Source organism: Pseudophryne corroboree, chromosome 1 (genome assembly GCF_028390025.1).
Source record: "Pseudophryne corroboree isolate aPseCor3 chromosome 1, aPseCor3.hap2, whole genome shotgun sequence".
NCBI lineage: Eukaryota > Metazoa > Chordata > Amphibia > Anura > Myobatrachidae > Pseudophryne > Pseudophryne corroboree.
This window is the reverse complement of record NC_086444.1, coordinates 623,159,575-623,183,955: the sequence shown is the minus strand read 5'-3', so window position 1 is coordinate 623,183,955 and position 24,381 is coordinate 623,159,575. Positions and strand designations below refer to the sequence as shown.

At 48.1% G+C, this 24,381-nt stretch overlaps 1 protein-coding gene across 1 annotated transcript in view; it reads right to left on the bottom strand.

The window, feature by feature from the left end:
* Positions 1-3,613: 3,613 nt before the first annotated feature.
* The window catches only part of TPGS1 (tubulin polyglutamylase complex subunit 1), a 32,844-nt gene continuing 12,076 nt past the window's right edge, over positions 3,614-24,381 (bottom strand). The window contains exon 2 of the mRNA XM_063914474.1: positions 3,614-4,159. Coding sequence (XP_063770544.1) covers positions 3,631-4,159 — 529 coding nt within the window. The 3' untranslated portion in view covers positions 3,614-3,630. The remainder of the gene's footprint in view (positions 4,160-24,381) is intronic.

Genomic DNA, 24,381 nt, shown 5'->3' with positions numbered 1-24,381 from the left:
AAACGCTACTTGTAAAAATAACATTTTATACACAAGGTAGTAACAAGTGAATGTGAAAAAGTCATATAGTTCTTAAATAATGTATTTCTTGTTGATTCAAGGCAACTGACAGATTCAAATATTGATAGCAAATAAGCACATTTTTGTATATTTTGTGACAATTTATTTGAAATGTACAACAGATGCTCGAACAGTCTAATACTCATAACTGAAGGTCTAAAAGAAAACCAATTATATATCTCCCGTCAGTTTAGATGGGGGATAAGGTGTGATCGGGCACGCAGAAACAATTGTGCCATTGTCAATTCTGGTCTGTAATTACAGGTAAGCATTTACACCTGTGAGATTCTCTGCATAATGATTTAGCTGAATTAGCTATTGTTTAGTGCAGAAATGGATTTTGAATATTGCTTCACATACAACAGATGTCACAATAATGTCACATACATAATTTATAAAATAATTAAAAATAAGTTACATCAATATCTTAGCAGTCATACTGCTCAACTGCATATTCTGTTAACATATAAAAACATTTGTGGGGTTATGTAATAGAATCCGAGATTATGGGTCGGACGTGATTTCAGTGAATTTGCAGCTAAATTTAAAGCGCTAATCAGTTATAAGGCAAAATCAAATTTAGGAGTGAACCCGCCAAAATCACGCCAGCTCCGTAATTTTCAAACCTTTTTACATAGCCCTCAATTTATATATGACATGCAAAGAGTGTCCTCTGAAACATGCTAGAATAATATAGCTATACTGCAGAATTATTCAATGCATGCTTAGCAATTATATAGGTCTCTATTCGGAAATATCAGTGGTGAAAATAAATGAAAGTAGTTAAAAATATCCACCCATAGAGGTGTCCACCCTTCCTGTGGCTGCCTAAAGCAGAGTACACACCATTCAATGTGACCTAGCGATGTGATGTAGCGCCACATAACATAACATCCACCATGCAAACCGTGCAACGGCGCTATGTATTATTACATACTGTAATTGACTTCACCTGCGTCAGCTGTGGAATCATCCCATTGAAAATACACCACATCCAATGGGACGATTCAATGAATGACGGCCGGGTTCAATGGATCGGGGGTACACACTATACAATGTGTACGATATATCGGTTTGATTCATGTCAGAACGATATATCATCAAATATGTTTTTTTTTTCAATATTAAATATTTATTGAGCATACATGAATAAAAACAAGGAGGGTACAGAAAAGAAAAAGGGTGGAAAAACAGGAGGGTAAGGAGAGACAGGACCCATAAGCATTAATGATGCTTGGCAAACAACTGACAGTATGAAAAAATATAAATGCATGTATAAAAATTTGGAGGCTGGTAAATTAGAGAGCACAGAAAAGAAAACTGAAATCAGACAGGTCACAGAGGGCCAAAACAATTTAATCATCCAGTACATCTTTCATAAGACTGTACACCTCCATCCAAAAGGGGCGTAAAACGGGGGGAGTCCCAAAAAACCTTGAAAAATAGTACATTCCTGGTGACAGAAACGCCATCAAAGTTTGGAGCAGGAGAGCCATATCTTATGTAATTTAGAGGTGGTCTAGTCTATTCACAAGTTTAATGTGCATTTCCATGTGGTTAGTACATTTGGACAGAGAAAAGGTGAAAAGATGGATTGAATCCCACTGTTTGGTGGTAAAGGTATGCTGCAGATCTTTTTCCCAGTCTAACTGGACAGGGGATTTGTCTAGCAGGGTAGGAGGTGACATTAAACAGGACCAACATGATTTAGCACTAATGGTGCCCATACACTTGTACGATGCCCCGTGACGCGACATCGCGGAGCATTGCACCGGCAGTTCAGGTGCGATGAAATCGCACCTGAACTGCCAAAGTGATTACCATGCGATCATGCAATAGATCTCATGGTAATCACATGATCGGCACGTCACACTGGTGCCCATCGCACATCGCAGTGCGATATATCACGTGGTTTAAAAACCACATGCGATCGCACTGCGATACGAGAAATATTAAGTGCAGCACATACTATCTTGAGACGCGACATTCGAGCGGCGTGCCCGCGCATCGCGTCTCAAGGTACCTAAAATGTGAATACAATCCTTCGATTTCTCTCACAGATGAGGTCGAAATCGAAGGATAGCACCTAATATCTCACAAGTGTATGGGCACCATTGCAGCTTGTAAAGATCAGTTAGGCAGATGTATTAAGCCTGGAGAAGTAATAAAGAAGTGATGAGTGGAAGGTGATAATGCACCAGCCAATCATTACGGGTTTGATAAATGACAGGAGCTGACTGGCTGGTGCATTATCACTTCTCCAGGCTTAATACATCCTTATCCGTGCGCCTAACACAACAATCTGCAATGTATGGAAAGTGTGCAATTTAAAAGCGGATACTCTGCGAGCAGGAGAAAAATCTGTTAGCAACTAGGATGGAGAGTCTCCTGAATGACAGGGATATCTTGCACTGACCCAAAAGGGTAGGGGGATGTTTATTCACAAATGTCTTATTTTGATGGACATCATCGTTAAGCAGTTAGGGATTCCTAACATAGGAACAGACAAGTCCACATACCATAAATATATGTTTTGTTTGGAGATCACCATGTATAGTTATTATAAAGATGTTTCCTAACCTTGGGTGCTGGGCTCATTGATTACCACCAACATCTATTACAGTCCAGAACTCGTCTGCTCTGTGCAACTGAAGGAGGTCCAGTGCTATATGGGGGTAATTCCAAGTTGATCGCAGCAGGAATTTTTTTTAGCAGTTGGGCAAAACCATGTGCACTGCAGGGGGAGCAGATATAACATGTGCAGAGAGAGTTAGTTTTGGGTGGGTTATATTGTTTCTGTGCAGGGTAAATACTGGCTGCTTTATTTTTACACTGCAATTTAGAGATTGTAGATTGAACTCACCACACCCAAATCTATCTCTCTCTACACATGTTATATCTGCCCCCCCCCTGCAGTGCACATGGTTTTGCCCAACTGCTAAAAAATTTCCTGCTGCGATCAACTTGGAATTACCCCCTATATGCAGTAGTGTTGTCACTGCGCATCCCTTGTGAATTTTCCATTCCACATGAGTGGGAATTTCATAGAAAATGGTATAGAAATACCGGGCATTCTAACTGTTGGTTGCCACACTGTTGGGATCCGGATCTCATCCCAGTCACAGGGGAAGAACACCTCCAAGGCCTGCCTAAAACAGACTTGATGGAGTAGCATAGAGCAGTACCAAACTCCCACTGGTTCAAGAGCACCCAGCTAAGTAAAACCCTTTGTTACAGCTTCACGTAGTGATCTGATTTAACAGAACAACCCTGTTATGGAAAAGATTTTCTGCTCTAATCCCTCGCATACCCATGACCAAGTAGCATAGGGTTCTACTGTAACTCTGCTGTACGCAGAAGCTACTACTTCCACATCATATGGACTGCGCACAGCATTCCTGGTACTAGATATACACCGCTGAGGAAAAACAATTTGTGATTCTTCTCTAGTGCAGTTTGGTTAGCACCTGATAATATCAGTCTATTACAATGGAAGGGAATACAACATGCACATACAATCCACACAAACACATACTACTTTCAATGAGAAAAGTTAAAAGAAAGGCCTATTTATTGAATGGCTTTAACTTTATGAAGAAAAAGGGAGCAAGCTTCGTACAAAAATTCACTGCGGCTTATAGGGACACCGGGTTTTCTACCTAGGAGAGCTTGGTCCATGGCGATGGCCAAACAGTCCGGTCCCAGCTTTGACCCTGCCTCCAGATAACTAGCTGGGACACACAGGTCACTAGCAACAAGTGCCTCTTCTAAAGTGTGCAGGACAGACTGACAAACTCTTTGGTCTGAATGGTTATCTCCATTTAGAATGTTAAACAGACTGTCTGCTTTGGATATAAACTCCACCAACACAAAGCAGGTCAGCACCCCATAACGAAACACATCAAACGGGACGGCCTCGTGATCTCGGCACTGGATCTTCTTCAGAAGTGCAGAAGAAATGTCATTAGGGATATCCCCTTCCTGGCAAATATTGGTCAGCAACTCACTGTAACTCTTTCCATTCACACCAGGCTTTTTCTTCCTTCCTCCAGCACTGAGGCAGTCATATGCAGCACTTAAGTTGTTGCTAAAAGCAGACCTGTACAAGACAATGAGTATGTATTAAAAGCCAGAAGTCATTTCTAACTCTATTTGTTAAAGGGCACTTATTAAGCACCTGCAAACATGTACAGCATACATCTGGCCCAATGAAAGCACCATTATTGTACAAACTCGTCAAAATGACGGCACAACATAACAGTAAATGTCAGCGTCGGCAGCTGTGCGCACCTGAACGGAGCAACACTTGAATTGCTCCATTGGGCGCCATCTAGTGGCCGCCGGTGTGCAAGCGTTAGCCTTTTATTATATAGGCTATGGATATTAGAAGTGAGGAGCAGCGTTAGCCTTTTATTATATAGGCTGTGGATATTAGAAGTGAGGAGCAGCGTTAGCCTTTTATTATATAGGCTATGGATATTAAAAGGCTAACGCTGCTACTCACTTCTATTATATAGGCTATGGATATTAAAAGTGAGGAGCAGCATTAGCCTTTTATTATATAGGCTATGGATATTAAAAGGCTAACGCTGCTCCTCACTTCTATTATATAGGCTATGGATAATAAGAATTTACTTACCGATAATTCTATTTCTCATAGTCCGTAGTGGATGCTGGGGACTCCGAAAGGACCATGGGGAACAGCGGCTCCGCAGGAGACTGGGCACAAAGTAAAAGCTTTAGGACTAGCTGGTGTGCACTGGCTCCTCCCCCTATGACCCTCCTCCGAGCCTCAGTTAGGATACTGTGCCCGGACGAGCATACACAATAAGGAAGGATTTTGAATCCCGGGTAAGACTCATACCAGCCACACCAATCACACCGTACAACTTGTGATCTGAACCCAGTTAACAGCATGATAACAGAGGAGCCTCTGAAAAGATGGCTCACAACAACAATAACCCGATTTTTGTAACAATAACTATGTACAAGTAATGCAGACAATCCGCACTTGGGATGGGCGCCCAGCATCCACTACGGACTATGAGAAATAGAATTATCGGTAAGTAAATTCTTATTTTCTCTAACGTCCTAGTGGATGCTGGGGACTCCGAAAGGACCATGGGGATTATACCAAAGCTCCCAAATGGGCGGGAGAGTGCGGATGACTCTGCAGCACCGAATGAGAGAACTCCAGGTCCTCCTCAGCCAGGGTATCAAATTTGTAGAATTTAGCAAACGTGTTTGCCCCTGACCAAGTAGCTGCTCGGCAAAGTTGTAAAGCCGAGACCCCTCGGGCAGCCGCCCAAGATGAGCCCACTTTCCGTGTGGAATGGGCTTTTACAGATTTTGGCTGTGGCAGGCCTGCCACAGAATGTGCAAGCTGAATTGTACTACAAATCCAACGAGCAATCGTCTGCTTAGAAGCAGGAGCACCCAGCTTGTTGGGTGCATACAGGATAAACAGCGAATCAGATTTCCTGACTCCAGCCGTCCTGGAAACATATTTTCAGGGCCCTGACTACGTCCAGCAACTTGGAATCCTCCAAGTCCCTAGTAGCCGCAGGCACCACAATAGGCTGGTTTAAGTGAAATGCTGAAACCACCTTAGGGAGAAATTGAGGACGAGTCCTCAATTCTGCCCTGTCCGTATGAAAAATTAGGTAAGGGCTTTTATAGGATAAAGCCGCCAATTCTGAGACACGCCTGGCTGAAGCCAGGGCTAACAGCATTACCACTTTCCATGTGAGATATTTTAAGTCCACAGTGGTGAGTGGTTCAAACCAATGTGATTTTAGGAATCCCAAAACTACATTGAGATCCCAAGGTGCCACTGGAGGCACAAAAGGAGGCTGTATATGCAGTACTCCCTTGACAAACGTCTGAACTTCAGGAACAGAAGCCAGTTCTTTTTGGAAGAATATTGACAGGGCCGAAATTTGAACCTTAATGGACCCTAATTTGAGGCCCATAGACAGTCCTGTTTGCAGGAAATGCAGGAAACGACCCAGTTGAAATTCCTCCGTAGGTGCCTTCCTGGCCTCGCACCACGCAACATATTTACGCCAAATACGGTGATAATGTTGTATGGTTACATCCTTCCTGGCTTTGATCAGGGTAGGGATGACTTCATCCGGAATGCCTTTTTCCTTCAGGATCCGGCGTTCAACCGCCATGCCATCAAACGCAGCCGCGGTAAGTCTTGGAACAGACATGGTCCCTGCTGGAGCAGGTCCTTTCTTAGAGGTAGAGGCCACGGGTCTTCCGTGAGCATCTCTTGAATTTCCGGGTACCAAGTCCTTCTTGGCCAATCCGGAGCCACGAGTATAGTCTTTACTCCTCTCCTTCTTATGATTCTCAGTACTTTTGGTATGAGAGGAAGAGGAGGGAACACATACACTGACTGGTACACCCACGGTGTTACCAGAGCGTCCACAGCTATTGCCTGAGGGTCCCTTGACCTGGCGCAATATCTGTCCAGTTTTTTGTTGAGGCGGGACGCCATCATGTCCACCTTTGGTTTTTCCCAACGGTTCACAATCATGTGGAAGACTTCTGGGTGAAGTCCCCACTCCCCCGGGTGAAGATCGTGTCTGCTGAGGAAGTCTGCTTCCCAGTTGTCCACTCCCGGAATGAACACTGCTGACAGTGCTATCACATGATTCTCCGCCCAGCGAAGAATCCTTGCCACTTCCATCATTGCCCTCCTGCTTCTTGTGCCGCCCTGTCTGTTTACGTGGGCGACTGCCGTGATGTTGTCCGACTGGATCAACACCGGCTGACCCTGAAGCAGAGGTCTTGCCTGACTTAGGGCATTGTAAATGGCCCTTAGTTCCAGGATATTTATGTGAAGTGACGTTTCCATGCTTGACCACAAGCCCTGGAAATTTCTTCCCTGTGTGACTGCTCCCCAGCCTCTCAGGCTGGCATCCGTGGTCACCAGGACCCAATCCTGGATGCCGAATCTGCGGCCCTCTAGGAGATGAGCACTCTGTAACCACCACAGGAGAGACACCCTTGTCCTTGGAGACAGGGTTATCCGCTGATGCATTTGAAGATGCGATCCGGACCATTTGTCCAGCAGATCCCACTGAAAAGTTCTTGCGTGGAATCTGCCGAATGGAATCGCTTCGTAAGAAGCCACCATCTTTCCCAGGACCCTTGTGCATTGATGTACTGACACTTGGCCTGGTCTTAGGAGGTTCCTGACTAGGTCGGATAACTCCTTGGCTTTCTCCTCCGGGAGAAACACCTTTTTCTGTACTGTGTCCAGAATCATCCCTAGAAACAGCAGACGTGTCGTCGGAATCAGCTGCGATTTTGGAATATTTAGAATCCATCCGTGCTGTCGTAGTACTACTTGAGATAGTGCTACTCCGACCTCTAACTGTTCTCTGGACCTTGCCCTTATCAGGAGATCGTCCAAGTAAGGGATAATTAAGACGCCTTTTCTTCGAAGAAGAATCATCATTTCGGCCATTACCTTGGTAAAGACCCGGGGTGCCGTGGACAATCCAAACGGCAGCGTCTGAAACTGATAGTGACAGTTCTGTACCACAAACCTGAGGTACCCTTGGTGAGAAGGGCAAATTGGGACATGGAGGTAAGCATCCTTGGTGTCCAGAGACACCATATAGTCCCCTTCTTCCAGGTTCGCTATCACTGCTCTGAGTGACTCCATCTTGAACTTGAACCTTTTTATGTAAGTGTTCAAGGATTTCAGATTTAAAATGGGTCTCACCGAGCCGTCCGGCTTCGGTACCACAAACAGCGTGGAATAATACCCCTTTCCCTGTTGTAGGAGGGGTACCTTGATTATCACCTGCTGGGAATACAGCTTGTGAATGGCTTCCAATACCGCCTCCCTGTCGGGGGGAGACGTTGGTAAAGCAGACTTCAGGAACCGGCGAGGGGGAGACGTCTCGAATTCCAATTTGTACCCCTGAGATACTACCTGCAGGATCCAGGGGTCCACTTGCGAGTGAGCCCACTGCGCGCTGAAATTCTTGAGACGGGCCCCCACCGTGCCTGAGTCCGCTTGTAAGGCCCCAGCGTCATGCTGAGGACTTGGCAGAAGCGGGGGAGGGCTTCTGTTCGTGGGAAGAGGCTGTTTGCTGCAGTCTTTTTCCCCTTCCTCTGCCCCGGGGCAGATATGAGTGGCCTTTTGCCCGCTTGCCCTTATGGGGACGAAAGGACTGAGCCTGAAAAGACGGTATCTTTTTCTGCTGCGAGGTGACTTGGGGTAAAAAGGTGGATTTTCCAGCCGTTGCCGTGGCCACCAGGTCCGATAGACCGACCCCAAATAACTCCTCCCCTTTATACGGCAATACTTCCATATGCCGTTTGGAATCCGCATCCCCTGACCACTGTCGCGTCCATAATCCTCTTCTGGCAGAAATGGACATCGCACTTACTCTTGATGCCAGAGTGCAAATATCCCTCTGTGCATCTCGCATATATAGAAATGCATCCTTTAAATGCTCTATAGTCAATAATATATTGTCCCTGTCCAGGGTATCAATATTTTCAGTCAGGGAATCCGACCAAGCCACCCCAGCACTGCACATCCAGGCTGAAGCGATTGCTGGTCGCAGTATAATACCAGTATGTGTGTATATACTTTTAAGGATATTTTCCAGCTTCCTATCAGCTGGTTCCTTGAGGGCGGCCGTATCAGGAGACGGTAACGCCACTTGTTTTGATAAGCGTGTGAGCGCCTTATCTACGCTAGGGGGTGTTTCCCAACGCGCCCTAACCTCTGGCGGGAAAGGGTATAATGCCAATAATTTTTTAGAAATTAGCAGTTTTTTATCGGGGGAAACCCACGCTTCATCACACACCTCATTTAACTCATCTGATTCAGGAAAAACTACGGGTAGTTTTTTCACACCCCACATAATACCCTTTTTTGTGGTACTTGTAGTATCAGAAATGTTCAAAACCTCCTTCATTGCCGTGATCATGTAACGTGTGGCCCTACTGGAAAATACGTTTGTTTCCTCACCGTCGACACTGGAGTCAGTGTCCGTGTCTGTATCGACCTGAGGTAACGGGCGTTTTATAGCCCCTGACGGTGTTTGAGACGCCTGTACAGGTATTAACTGATTTGCCGGCTGTCTCATGTCGTCAACAGTCTTTTGTAAAGTGCCGACACTATCACGTAATTCTTTCCATAAGACCATCCAGTCAGGTGTCGACTCCCTAGGGGGTGACATCACTAACACAGGCAATTGCTCCGCCTCCACACCATTTTCCTCCTCATACATGTCGACACAGCGTACCGACACACAGCACACACACAGGGAATGCTCTGACAGAGGACAGGACCCCACTAGCCCTTTGGGGAGACAGAGGGAGAGTTTGCCAGCACACACCAGAGCGCTATATATATATATATACAGGGATAACCTTATATAAGTGTTTTTCCCTAATATAGCTGCTGTATATATTAATATGCCAATTTAGTGCCCCCCCCTCTCTTGTTTTACCCTGTTTCTGTAGTGCAGGACTGCAGGGGAGAGTCAGGGAGCCTTCCTCCAACGGAGCTGTGAGGAAAAAATGGCGCTTGTGTGCTGAGGAGATAGGCCGCCGAAAAAGGGGCGGAGCCTTTCTCCCGCTTTTTTGTGGAAAACTGGCAGGGGTTAAATACATCCATATAGCCCAGGAGCTATATGTGATGTATTTTTAGCCATTTAAGGTATTTTCATTGCGTCCCAGGGCGCCCCCCCCCAGCGCCCTGCACCCTCAGTGACCGGAGTGTGAAGTGTGCTGAGAGCAATGGCGCACAGCTGCAGTGCTGTGCGCTACCTTATTGAAGACAGGACGTCTTCTGCCGCCGATTTTCCGGACCTCTTCACTCTTCTGGCTCTGTAAGGGGGCCGGCGGCGCGGCTCCGGGACCCATCCATGGCTGGGCCTGTGATCGTCCCTCTGGAGCTAATGTCCAGTAGCCTAAGAAGCCCAATCCACTCTGCACGCAGGTGAGTTCGCTTCTTCTCCCCTTAGTCCCTCGATGCAGTGAGCCTGTTGCCAGCAGGTCTCACTGAAAATAAAAAAAAACCTATTTAAACTTTTACTCTAAGCAGCTCAGGAGAGCCACCTAGATTGCACCCTTCTCGTTCGGGCACAAAATCTTAACTGAGGCTTGGAGGAGGGTCATAGGGGGTGGAGCCAGTGCACACCAGCTAGTCCTAAAGCTTTTACTTTGTGCCCAGTCTCCTGCGGAGCCGCTGTTCCCCATGGTCCTTTCGGAGTCCCCAGCATCCACTAGGACGTTAGAGAAAATAAGATTTTAAACCTACCGGTAAATCTATTTCTCCTAGTCCGTAGAGGATGCTGGGGAATCCGTTTGGACCATGGGGTATAGACGGGCTCCACAGGAGACATGGGCACCTATAAAGAACTTTTAGTATGGGTGTGCACTGGCTCCTCCCTCTATGCCCCTCCTCCAGACCTCAGCTAGAGAACTGTGCCCAGAGGAGATGGACAATACGAGGAAAGGATTTTGTAAATCTAAGGGCAAGATTCATACCAGCCCACACCAATCATACCATATAACCTGGAATACACATAACTAGTTAACAGTATGAACAAACAACAGCAACGGTCCAAGACCGATTCCAACTGTAACATAACCCTTATGTAAGCAACAACTATATACAAGTCTTGCAGATTTTCCGCACTGGGACGGGCGCCCAGCATCCTCTACGGACTAGGAGAAATAGATTTACCGGTAGGTTTAAAATCTTATTTTCTCTTACGTCCTAGAGGATGCTGGGGACTCCGTAAGGACCATGGGGTTCATACCAAAGCTCCCAATCGGGCGGGAGAGTGCGGATGACTCTGCAGCACCGAATGGGCAAATGCTAGGTCCTCATCAGCCAGGGTATCAAACTTGTAGAATTTAGCAAAAGTGTTTGACCCCGACCAAGTCGCTGCTCGGCAAAGCTGTAATGCAGAGACGCCCCGGGCAGCCGCCCAAGAAGAGCCCACCTTCCTACCGAAATGGGCCTTTACTGAATGTGGTAACGGCAATCCAGCCGTAACATACGCCTGCTGAATCGTGTTACAGATCCAGCGAGCAATAGTCTGCTTTGAAGCAGGCGCGCCAATCTTGTTGGCTGCATACAGAACAAACAGAGCCTCCGTTTTCCTAATTCTAGCCGTCCTGGCTACATAAATCTTTAAGGCCCTGACTACATCCAGGGACCTGGAATCCTCCAAGTCACATGTAGCCACAGGCACCACAATAGGTTGGTTTATATGGAATGAAGAAACCACCTTAGGTAAAAATTGAGGACGAGTCCTCAATTCCGCTCTATCAACATGAAAAATCAAAGTAGGGGCTCTTGTGAGACAAGGCCGCTAATTCGACACCCGCCTTGCAGATGCCAAAGCCAATAACATGACCACCTTCCAGGTGAGAAATTTCAACTCAACCGTGTTAAGGGATTCAAACCAGTGTGATTTTAGGAACTGCAACACCACGTTCAGGTCCCATGGTGCCACTGGGGGCACAAAAGGAGGCTGGATGTGTAGCACTCCCTTTACAAAAGTCTGGACTTCTGGAAGAGAAGCCAATTCCTTCCGAAAGAATATCGACAGAGCCAAAATCTGTACCTTAACAGAGCCTAATTTTAGGCCCATATCCACTCCTGTCTGTAGGAAGTGGAGAAAACGACCCAAATGGAAATCTTCCGTAGTAGCATTCCTGGTTTCACACCAAGAGACATATTTCCGCCAGATACGGTGATAATGTTTTGCCGTCACCTCCTTCCTAGCCTTTATTAGAGTAGGTATGACCTCTTCCGGAATACCCTTCTCAGCTAGGATCCGGCGTTCAACCGCCATGCCGTCAAACGTAACCGCGGTAAGTCTTGGAACATGCAGGGCCCCTGCTGCAACAGGTCCTCCCTTAGAGGAAGAGGCCAAGGATCTTCTGTGAGCATCTCCTGAAGATCTGAGTACCAGGCCCTGCGAGGCCAGTCTGGAACTATGAGTATTGTCTGTACTCTTTTTCGCCTTATGATCCTCAACACCTTTGTGATGAGAGGAAGAGGAGGAAACACGTACACCGATTGGAACACCCATGGCGTTACCAGAGCGTCTACTGCTATTGCCTGAGGGTCCCGGGACCTGGCACAATACCTACGAAGCTTCTTGTTGAGGCGTGACGCCATCATGTCTATTTGAGGAACTCCCCAAAGACCCGTTATCTCTGCAAAGACTTCTTGATGAAGTCCCCACTCTCCTGGATGGAGATCGTGTCTGCTGAGGAAGTCTGCCTCCCAGTTGTCCACACCCGGAATGAAGACAGCTGACAGAGCGCTTACGTGATTTTCCGCCCAGCGAAGAATCCTGGTGGCTTCTGCCATTGCGACTCTGCTCCTTGTCCCGCCTTGGCGGTTCACATGAGCCACTGCTGTGACATTGTCCGATTGAATCAGCACCGGTAGGTTGCGAAGAAGACTCTCCGCTTGTCGAAGGCCGTTGTATATGGCCCTTAATTCCAACACGTTGATGTGCAGGCAGGACTCCTGGTTTGTCCATAGTCCTTGAAAATTTCTTCCTTGGGTTACTGCTCCCCATCTTCGGAGGCTCGCGTCCGTGGTTACCAGAACCCAGTCCTGAATGCCGAATCTGCGACCCTCTAGGAGGTGAGCACTTTGCAGCCACCATAGAAGAGACCCTGGCCCTGGGGGACAGTGTTATCTTTTGATGTAATTGTAGATGGGACCCGGACCCTTTGTCCAGAAGGTCCCATTGAAACGTCCTCGCATGGAACCTGCCGAAGGGGATGGCCTCGTAGGCTGCCACCATTTTCCCCAGAACACGAGTGCATTGATGAACGGACACTCTTTTTGGCTTTAGCAGATCTCCGACCATGTTCTGGAGGTCCTGGGCTTTTTCCAACGGGAGAAAAACCTTCTTTTGTTCCGTGTCCAGTATCATACCTAGGAACGCTAGTCAAGTTGTTGGAACCAACTGTGACTTCGGTCGATTGAGAATCCAACCGTGTTGCTGGAGTACTCTCAGAGAGAGTGACACGTTTCTCAGCAATTGCTCTTTTGATCTCGCCTTTATCAGGAGATCATCCAAGTATGGGATAATTGTGACTCCTTGCTTGCGCAGGACCACCATCATTTCCGCCATTATCTTGGTGAAAATCCTCGGGGGCCGTGGAAAGCCCAAACGGCAACGTCTGAAACTGGTAATGACAATCCTGTACAGCGAATCTCAGGTACTCCTGATGAGAGGGATATATGGGGACATGAAGGTAAGCATCCTTTATGTCCAGTGACGCCATAAAATCCCCCCCCCCCTCCAGGCTGGCTATTACCGCTCGGAGCGATTCCATCTTGAATTTGAATCTTTTCAAGTACAGGTTTAGGGATTTTAGATTTAAAATGGGTCTGACCGAACCATCCGGCTTCGGGACCACAAAAAGGGTCGAATAGTACCCTTTTCCCTGTTGGTTCAGGGGAACCCTGATAATTACTTGCTGTTGACACAGCGTTTGAATTGCAGCTAACACTACATCCCGCTCTGGAGTAGAAGCTGGTAAGGCAGACTTGAAAAATCGGCGTGGGGGCACCTCTTCGAATTCCAGTTTGTAGCCTTGGGAAACTATTTCCAACGCCCAAGGATTCACGTCTGACCTGACCCAGACCTGGCTGAAGAGTCGAAGGCGTTCCCCCACTGGTGCGGACTCCCACAGGGGAGCCCCAGCATCATGCAGTTGGTTTTGTAGAAGCCGGGGAGGACTTCTGTTCCTGGGCACCAGCCGAAGCAGGTGTTCTCTTTCCTCTACCCTTACCTCTGGCAAGGAAAGAGTATCCCCGACCTCTTCTGGACTTTTGCGACCGAAAGGACTGCATGTGATATTGTGGAGTTTTCTTTTGCTGTTGGGGAATAAAAGGTAAAAAGGTAGATTTACCCGTGGTAGCTGTGGAAACCAGGTCCGCGAGCCCATCCCCAAACAACACGTCACCCTTATAGGGTAAAACCTCCATATGCTTTTTCGAATCCGCATCACCCGTCCATTGGCCCCCATAAGGATCGTCTCGCTGAAATAGCCATGGCATTGGCTCTGGAACACAGCAACCCAATGTCCCTTTGAGCGTCTCTCATATACAAGACTGCGTCTTTAATATGGGCTAGAGTTAACAAAATAGCATCCCTATCTAGGGTATCAAGGTCAGCCGACAGGGTATCTGTCCAAGCTGCAACTGCGCTACATACCCATGCCGACGCAATTGCCGGTCTGAGCAAAGCACCAGTATGTGAATAAATAGACTTTAATGTAGTCTCCTGCCTGCGGTCCGCAGGGTCCTTGAGGGCCGCTGTGTCTGGAGACGGCAGCGCCACTTTCTTGGACAGGCGTGTTAAAGCCTTGTCCACAGTGGGAGAGGATTCCCAACGTACCCTGTCCTGTGTAGGGAAAGGGTATGCCATATTAATTATTTTGGGAATCTGCAGACTCTTATCTGGAGTCTCCCAAGCTTTTTCAAATAACTCGTTAAGTTCATGAAATGGGGGAAAGTTTATTATCTGTTTCTTTCCCTTAAACATGTGTACCCTCATGTCTGGAACAGAGGGTTCATCAGAAATATGCAACACATCTCTTATTGCTATAATCATACACTGAATACTCTTTGTCACCTTAGGGTGCAATCTAGCTTCATCATAGTCGACACTAGAATCAGAGTCCGTGTCAGTATCAGTGTCCACAATTAGTGACAAGGGACGCTTTTGAGACCCCGACGGGCCTTGTGAGTTGGTCCAATCCGAGGATTGACCCCCTGATGCCTCCCTGGATTCAGCTTTATCTAGCCTCTTATGTAAAGATGCCACACTTGCATTCAACATATGCCACATGTCCATCCATTCCTGAGTCGGCACTACCGACGGGGACACACCACTCATCTGCTCCACCTCCTCCTTGGAGAAGCCTTCCGCTTCAGACATGCCGACACGCACGTACCGACACCCACACAGGGATATACCTATAAGGGGACAAATCCCCAACCAGACCCTTAGGAGAGACAGAGAGAGAGTATGCCAGCACACACCCAGCGCCAAACTGACACTGGAAAATCCAGACAGCGCTTTTATATTATTATATAATGCCAATCTTCCCACTCACTGCGCTCCAATGTGCCCCCCTCCTCTTTTTCAGCCCTCTAAAGTGTTCAGCAGGGGAGAGTCCGGGGAGCCAGCGTTCTCTGCAGCCTCTGTGGAGAAAATGGCGCTGGTTAGTGCTGAGGGATCAAGCTCCACCCCCTCCAGCGGCGGGCTTCGGTCCCTCTTCGATTTTAATAAAATGGTGGGGTATCATCTATTTGCTGCCTCCGCAGCCTAATGTGACCTTTTTTGCCCAAAAACAAGGTTTATTGCTGCCCAGTGCGCCCCCCTGCGCCCTGCACCCATCAGTGCTTTCTGTGTGTCTGTGTGTGGGAGCAATGGCGCGCAGCTTACCGCTGCGCGCTTTACCTCATGAAGATCTGAAGTCTTCTGCCGCCTTTGACGTCTTCTTGCTTCTCATACTCACCCGGCTTCTATCTTCCGGCTCTGTGAGGAGGACAGCGGCGCGGCTCCGGGACGAACCCCAGGGTGAGACCTATGTTCCGACTCCCTCTGGAGCTAATGGTGTCCAGTAGCCTAAGAAGCAGAGCCTATCATTTAAGTAGGTCTGCTCCTCTCCCCTCAGTCCCACGATGCAGGGAGCCTGTTGCCAGCAGTGCTCCCTGAAAATAAAAAAAACGAACAAAATTTTTTTTTTTTTTTTTTTTTACACAGAAAACTCAGGAGAGCTCTCTGCAGTGCACCCTTCTCCTCTGGGCACAGGATCTAACTGAGGTCTGGAGGAGGGGCATAGAGGGAGGAGCCAGTGCACACCCATACTAAAAGTTCTTTATAGGTGCCAATGTCTCCTGCGGAGCCCGTCTATACCCCATGGTCCTTACGGAGTCCCCAGCATCCTCTAGGACATAAGAGAAATTAGAAGTGAGGAGCAGAGTTAGCCTTTTATTATATAGGCTATGGATATTAGAAGTGAGGAGCAGCGTTAGCCTTTTATTATATAGGCTGTGGATATTAGAAGTGAGGAGCAGCGTTAGCCTTTTATTATATAGGCTATGGATATTAGAAGTGAGGAGCAGCGTTAGCCTTTTATTATATAGGCTATGGATATTAGAAGTGAGGAGCAGCGTTAGCCTTTTATTATATAGGCTATGGATATTAGAAGTGAGGAGCAGCGTTAGCCTTTTATTATATAGGCTATGGATATTAGAAGTGAGGAGCAGCGTTAGCCTTTTATTATATAGGCTATGGATATTAGAAGTGAGGAGCAGCGTTAGCCTTTTATTATATAGGCTATGGATATTAGAAGTGAGGAGCAGCGTTAGCCTTTTATTATATAGGATATGGATATTAGAAGTGAGGAGCAGCGTTAGCCTTTTATTTAGTATAGTCTAAAGGCCCATACACACTGGGCGATGTTGAGCTGAAAGCAGGTCACTTTTGGGGTGTTGAGCAGCTTTCAGCTCAAAGCCGCCCAGTGTGTATGGACAAGCGATGAGCAGTGAGCGCTGATGAGCAGTGAGCGCTGATGCGCGCTCCCGCTTCATCGCTGGCGGCCGCCGTTCACTACTGGTATTACCAGTAGATGAACGGCGGGATGAGCGACTTTCCATGGTATCCTGCTATGGAAAGCCGCTCACATCGCTGGGCAGGGGGGAAAAGGGCTCAGTGTGTATGCACTGAGCAATTTTCAGCCCAGCGATGTCAGCGATCATCGCTATGCATACACGCTGGGCAAAGACGCCCAGTGTGTATGCACCTTAAGAGTTTATCTCCTCATTCACAAAACTAGAAAAAAATTGCTTGAAGGGGCTAAATAGCTGCTGAAAAACAAGCATGGGCAGCAGGCAGGGCAAGCTCAGCCATACGTATACTTCATCTGCTGCTGTCTATCAGTGAAAGTGCTTCCTGATAGAACAGAAAACATGGCCCAGAATGGTGTCTAAATATAGACATGGAGGGCTGTGTGTGAGTGACCCGATGCTACTGATGGTGTGCAGCGTGTGCCCTGCCTTCAACCAGATTCCCTTCCTCCTCAGGATATTAAATTGCAATCAGTCTGACAATCTGGTCATCCATCAAAAGGAGAATCAGGGATTTGTGTTTGTAATTATCTGCTCTAAAAACCGGCAAGAAACAGGAGCAACAATAGCTATGTAATAACTCAACATACCATACCATCCTCATACACATATCCCTTTTTTGCACTATATGTGAGAAGCCTTCCGCAGTTCCTGTACTGCATACTTTTTCCTCCATTGTGCTTCTTTGTTCGCTTATAGTGTACTATAATGGGGCAGATGTATTAACCTGGAGAAGGCATAGGGAAGTGATGAACCAGTGATATGTGCAAGGTGATAAACACACCAGCCAATCAGATCCTAACTGTTAATTTACATAATGGAGCCGATTGGCTGGTGCGTTTATCACCTTGCATATATCACTGGTTTGTCACTTCCTTATGCCTTCTCCAGGATGATACTGCCTATGTACTTAGGATGTTTTGGCTCAGCTAAACCGGGCTATTTGTCTCGATTTGAGAATAGGTTTAAGTGGGTACATCTGTATTGTAGGTAGTTTCTCAATTACAGCAATTTCAGTGGATTATCATTAAGGTGGGTACACACTAGAAAGATATATCTGCAGATCAATTGATCTGCAGATATATCTATGGACGGATCGGGCAGTGTGTTGAGCATACACACTGCCCGATCCGTCGGGGACTGACGTCATGAACTGGGCGGGCGTGTACACAGGCTCGCCCAGTTCAGCTGTCAATCACCGCCGGCCTTCGCAGCATGTGTACGGGCGGTCGGCCGACCGCCGTACACACACAGCGACGCACCAATATATCGCTAGGTATATTGGCCGTCGGCTGTGCTGCGGGGACAACACGATACTTCTGTGAACGACGGAGTTCACAGACATATCGGCCGTACACACTGGCCAACGGACCCGCGATATATCGGCCGTTCAAGAGAACGGCCGATATATCGGCCAGTGTGTACGGGCCTTTAGAAAAAAAAAAAAGCCTTACAGAGTTGGCCACAAGAAAATATACGGTATATAGCACTGAAACAGGTGGAGCATAAAATTAGTTCAGAACAGTATGTACAGTCACGTAAAGGATTTTTGAAAATATTTAATTACAAGGTGAGAATTTCCAATTTCTCTAACGTCCTTGAGGATGCTGGGACTCCGTAAGGACCATGGGGAATAGACGGGCTCCGCAGGAGATAGGGCACTTTAAGAAAGCTTTGGACTCTGGGTGTGCACTGGCTCCTCCCTCTATGCCCCTCCTCCAGACCTCAGTTTTACACTGTGCCCAGAGCAAGATGGGTGCACTGCAGAGAGCTCTCCAGAGTTCTCTGCCTAGAAGCATTTTTGTTTGGATTTTTTCTTCTTCTACCTTTTACTACTTTTTCACAGGGAGCACTGCTGGCAACAGGCTCCCTGCATCGAGGGACTGAGGAGAGAGGAGCAGACCTTCTTGTCAAAGATAGGCTCTGCTTCCTCGGCTACTGGACACCATTAGCTCCAGAGGGGGTGAACGCAGGTTCTTACTGGGCGTCCACCCCCGGAGCCGCGCCGCCGTTCTCCTCACAGAGCTAGAAGTACAGAAGACAGGAGTCGTCAGGCGGCAGAAGCCTTCAGCTTCACTGAGGTAATGCACAGCACTGGAGCTGTGCGTCATTGCTCCCATACACCTCACATACTCCGGTCACTGTAAGGGTGCAGGGCGCAGGGGGGGGGGGGGGGCGCCCTGGGCAGCAATATAAACCTCTGCATGGCAAAAAGACTATATACATGTACAGGTGGGCTCTGTACATGTATATAAAAGAGCCCCCGCCATATTTTACTAAGTTTGAGCAGGACAGAAGCCCGCCGCCGAGGGGGCGGGGCTTCTCCCTCAGCACTCACCAGCGCCATTTTCTCTCCACAGCACTGCTGAGAGGAAGCTCCCCGGACTCTTCCCTGCTTACACACAGTGAAAGGGTGCTTAAAAGAGAGGGGGGGGGGGGGGGGCACATAATTGGCGGTTTACATATTATACAGCGCTGCTGGGGAAAAACATTTTGTGTTGTTCTCCAGGGTTATTGTGCTGGGGTGTGTGCTGGCATACTCTCTCTCTCTGTCTCTCCAAAGGGCCTTGACAGGGATACGGTCTTCAGGAAAGGGGTTCCCTGTGTGTGTGTGTGAAGTGTGTCGGTACGCGTGTGTCGACATGTTTGACGAGGAAGGCTCGCTTAATGTGGAAGGGGAGTGCTTGAATGTCAGGTCGCCGTCGGCAAAGCAGACACCGGAATGGGTGGATATGCTGAATGTCTTGAATGCAAATGTCAATCTATTGCATAAAAGATTAGACAAGGCAGAAGCTAGGGATCAGTCAGGTAGCCAGTCCATGCCTGTCTCTGGGGCGCCAGGTCCTTCGGGGTCTCAGAAGCGCACCATATCCCAGATCGATGACACAGATACCGACACAGATACTGACTCTAGTGTCGACTATGAAGATGCAAAATTACAGCCAAAAGGTGGCTAAGGGTATACGGTACATGATTATTGCCATTAAAGAGGTTTTGCATATTACTGAGGAAAAAAAAGGGAAAAAGCCTGAAGTCACTTTTCCATCCTCATTTGAATTAAGTGACTTGTGCGAAAAGGCTTGGGAATCTCCGGATAGGAGACCACAAGTTCCCAAAAGGATTCTCATGGCGTATCCTTTTCCAAAAAGGTGGCACTGCCTTCTCAGGATACGGCTTCCCTCAAGGAACCTGCTGATCGCAGGCAGGAAATTACCTTAAAGCACATTTACAATCATTCCGGTACTATTGCTCGACCGGCTATGGCGTCGGCCTGGGTTTGTAGTGCGGTTGTGGCATGGGCAGATTCCTTATCTACGGAAATTGACACCTTAGATAGGGACGCCATTCAAATGACCATAGAGCATATCAGAGATGCTGCCTTGTATATGAGGGATGCTCAGAGAGACATTTGTTTATTAAGCTCCAGAATAAATGCTATGTCTATTTCTGCTAGGCGGCTCTTGTGGACCCGACAGTGGACGGGAGATGCCGATTCAAAGCGGCATATGGAGTCCTTGCCTTACAAAGGGGTGGAGTTGTTTGGAGACGGCCTCTCGGATCTTGTCTCTACGGCTACGGCTGGTAAGTCAAATTTCTTACCTTATGTCCCCCCGCAGCATACAAAAAAAAGGCACCTCATTATCAAATGCAGTCCTTTCGTTCCAATAAAAACAAGAAGGTACGTGGATCATCCTTTGTTGCCAGAGGGAAAGGCAGGCGAAAAAAGCTGCACACAGCTAGTTCCCAAGAGCAGAAGTCCTCCCCTGCGTCTGCAAAGTCCACCGCATGACGCTGGGGCTTTCCGAGGGGAGGCAGATCTGGTGGGGGCTCGTCTTCGATTTTTCAGCCACGTCTGGGTTCACTCGCAGGTGGATCCCTGGGCATTAGAGATTGTTTCTCAGCGATACAGGCTGGAATTCGAAGACTTGCCTCCTCGCCGATTTTTCAAATCGGCTCTGCCGGCTTCCCCGTCAGAGAGGGAGCTAGTGTTGGCAGCAATCCAAAAATTGTATATTCAACAGGTGATTGTCACAGTTCCTCATCTCCAGCAAGGAGAGGGATATTACTCAACCCTGTTTGTGGTCCCGAAACCGGACGGTTCGGTAAGACCCATTTTAAACCTGAAATCTCTGAACCTGTACTTGAAGAGGTTCAAGTTCAAAATGGAATCACTCAGGGCGGTCATCGCCAGCCTGGAGGGGGGGGGGGGGGGGGGGGTTGGATGGTGTCCCTGGACATAAAGGATGCTTACCTTCATGTTCCGATATTCCCCCCGCATCAGGCGTTCCTGAGATTTGCAGTGCAGGACTGTCACTACCAATTTCAGACGTTGCCGTTTGGGCTTTCCACGGCCCCGAGAATTTTCACCAAGGTAATGACGGAAATGATGGTGCTCCTGCGCAGGCAGGGGGGGGTCACAATTATCCCATACTTGGACGATCTCCTCATAAAGGCGAGATCTCGGGAGAGGTTGCTGGACAGCTTGTCTCTGTCCATGAAGACGTTGCAGATACACGGCTGGATTCTCAATATACCGAAGTCCCAGCTAGTCCCTACAACGCGTCTGACCTTTTTGGGGCTGATTCTAGACACAGACCAGAAAAAGGGTTTTCTTCCGATCGAAAAGGTTCAGGAACTCATAGCCATGGTCAGGAACCTATTAAAACCAAAAAAGGTTTCAGTGCATCATTGCACGCGGGTCCTGGGGAAGATGGTGGCTTCCTACGAGGCCATCCCTTTCGGCAGGTTCCATGCAAGGACTTTTCAAAGGGACCTCTTGGACAAGTGGTCCGGGTCCCATTTACAAATGCATCAAAGGATCACCCTGTCTCCCAGGACCAGGGTATCTCTCCTGTGGTGGCTGAACAGTGCTCACCTACTAGAAGGTCGCAGGTTCGGCATTCAGGACTGGGTCCTGGGGACCACGGACGCAAGCCTCCGAGGCTGGGGAGCAGTGTCACTGAGAAGAAATTTCCAAGGTCTCTGGTCAAGCCTAAAGTCTCGTCTCTACATCAACGTCCTGGAGTTGAGGGCCATATACAACGCCCTGCGTCAAGCGGAGGAATTGCTTCGGAGAAAACCGGTTCTGATTCAGTCAGACAATGTCACGGCAGTGGCTCATATAAACCGCCAAGGCGGAACAAGGAGCAGAATGGCCATGGCAGAAGCGACCAGGATTCTATGCTGGGCGGAAGGCCATGTAAGCGCGCTGTCAGCGGTGTTCATCCCGGGGGTGGACAACTGGGAGGCGGACTTCCTCAGTAGGCACGACCTGCATCCGGGAGAGTGGGGACTTCATCAAGAAGTCTTCGCACAGATCACGGATCGTTGGGGACTGCCTCAAATCGACATGATGGCATCCCGTCTCAACAAAAAGCTAAAGCGGTATTGCGCCAGGTCAAGGGACCCTCAGGCGGTAGCGGTAGACGCTCTGGTGACACCTTGAGTGTTCAGATCGGTCTTTGTGTTTCCTCCTCTTCCTCTCATACCCAAGGTGTTGAGAATAATACGAAGAAGCAGGGTCAGAACAATACTCATTGTTCCGGATTGGCCACGGAGGACTTGGTATCCGGAGCTGCAAGAGTTGCTCGCAGGGTATCCGTGGCCTCTTCCTCTAAGGCAGGACCTGCTGCGGCAGGGGCCCTGTCTGTTCCAAGACTTACCGCGGCTGCGTTTGACGGCATGGCGGTTGAACGCCGGATCCTAGCGGAAAAAGGGATTCCGGAGGAAGTCATTCCTACCCTGATCAAGGCTAGGAAAGACGTGACGTTAAAACATTATCACCGTATATATGGCGGAAAGATGTTTCTTGGTGTGAGGCCAGAGCTGCTCCTACGGAGGAGTTCCATTTGGGCCGTCTAATTCACTTCCTTCAAACAGGAGTGACTTTGGGCCTAAAATTAGGGTCCATAAAGGTCCAGATTTCGGCCTTATCAATTTTCTTTCAAAGAGAATTGGCCTCTATTCCTGAAGTACAGACCTTTGTGAAGGGAGTGCTGCATATTCAGCCTCCCTTTGTGCCTCCGGTGGCGCCTTGGGATCTTAACGTGGTGTTACGTTTCCTCAAGTCACCTTGGTTTGAACCACTCAAAACTGTGGAGTTGAAATACCTCACGTGGAAAGTGGTCATGTTGTTGGCGTTAGCTTCGGCAAGACGTGTTTCCGAATTGGCGGCTTTATCACATAAAAGCCCATACTTGATTCTTCACGTGGATAGGGCAGAGTTGAGGACTCGCCCTCACTTTCTGCCAAAAGTGGTCTCATCTTTTCATGTGAACCAACCTATTGTCGTGCCTGTGGCTACACGGGACTTGGAGGATTCCGAGTCCCTGGATGTAGTCAGGGCTTTGAAGATTTATGTGACCAGAACGGCTAGAATCAGGAAGACTGAAGCTTTGTTCGTTCTGTATGCGGCCAACAAGGTTGGCGCTCCTGCTTCAAAGCAGACTATTGCTCGCTGGATCTGTAACACGATTCAGCAGGCGCATTCTACGGCAGGATTGCCGTTACCGAAATCGGTTAAGGCCCACTCCACTAGGAAAGTGGGCTCTTCTTGGGCGGCTGCCCGAGGGGTCTCGGCATTACAGTTGTGCCGAGCAGCTACTTGGTCGGGGACAAACACCTTTGCAAAGTTCTGTAAGTTTGATACCATGGCTGAGGAGGACCTCATGTTTGCTCAATCGGTGCTGCAGAGTCATTCGCACTCTCCCGCCCGTTTGGGAGCTTTGGTATAATCCCCATGGTCCTTACGGAGTCCCAGCATCCTCAAGGACGTTAGAGAAAATAAGATTTTACTTACCGGTAAATCTATTTCTCGTAGTCCGTAGAGGATGCTGGGCGCCCGTCCCAAGTGCGGACTTCTTCTGCAAGACTTGTATATAGTCATTGCTTACATAAGGGTTATGTTATAGTTTTTCGGTGATACCGTGGCTATGTTGTTGTTCATACTGTTAACTGGGTAAGTTTATCACAAGTTATACGGTGTGATTGGTGTGGCTGGTATGGATCTCGCCCTTAGATTTACAAAAATCCTTCCTCGTACTGTCCATCTCCTCTGGGCACAGTTTCCCTAACTGAGGTCTGGAGGAGGGGCATAGAGGGAGGAGCCAGTGCACACCCAGAGTCCAAAGCTTTCTTAAAGTGCCCTATCTCCTGCGGAGCCCGTCTATTCCCCATGGTCCTTACGGAGTCGCAGCATCCTCTACGGACTACGAGAAATAGATTTACCGGTAAGTAAAATCTTATTAAATTCATCCACCTCAACTTGTTAACATACTTAGTACATCTCAAACATGAACAATAATTATATATTATATCATATATATAATATTACATATACAGTGCTCAATGTGGGGCAGTGTACAGCGGTATGCCATACTGTCACTTTTCTCTGTACTGCACTGGAACTTGTGAACGCTCTACAAGCCAGCGCTGTGCTTGTATTGTATACAAGAGTGAGATGAGAACAGCAGGTAAGGGATTTGTCAATGTGTAGCTGTAGGGGGACAGGGAGGGGGACTGCACAAAATCTAGTGGTGCCCTGAGCATGCAGGATTATCAGGCTATGGGAGGGCCAGTAGCCGGCACCACTGTTGCTGCCCTGCTTTCCAGTGGGTGGACCTTCCCTTGGAACTAGGGAGGCCAATCCCGGGATGGGC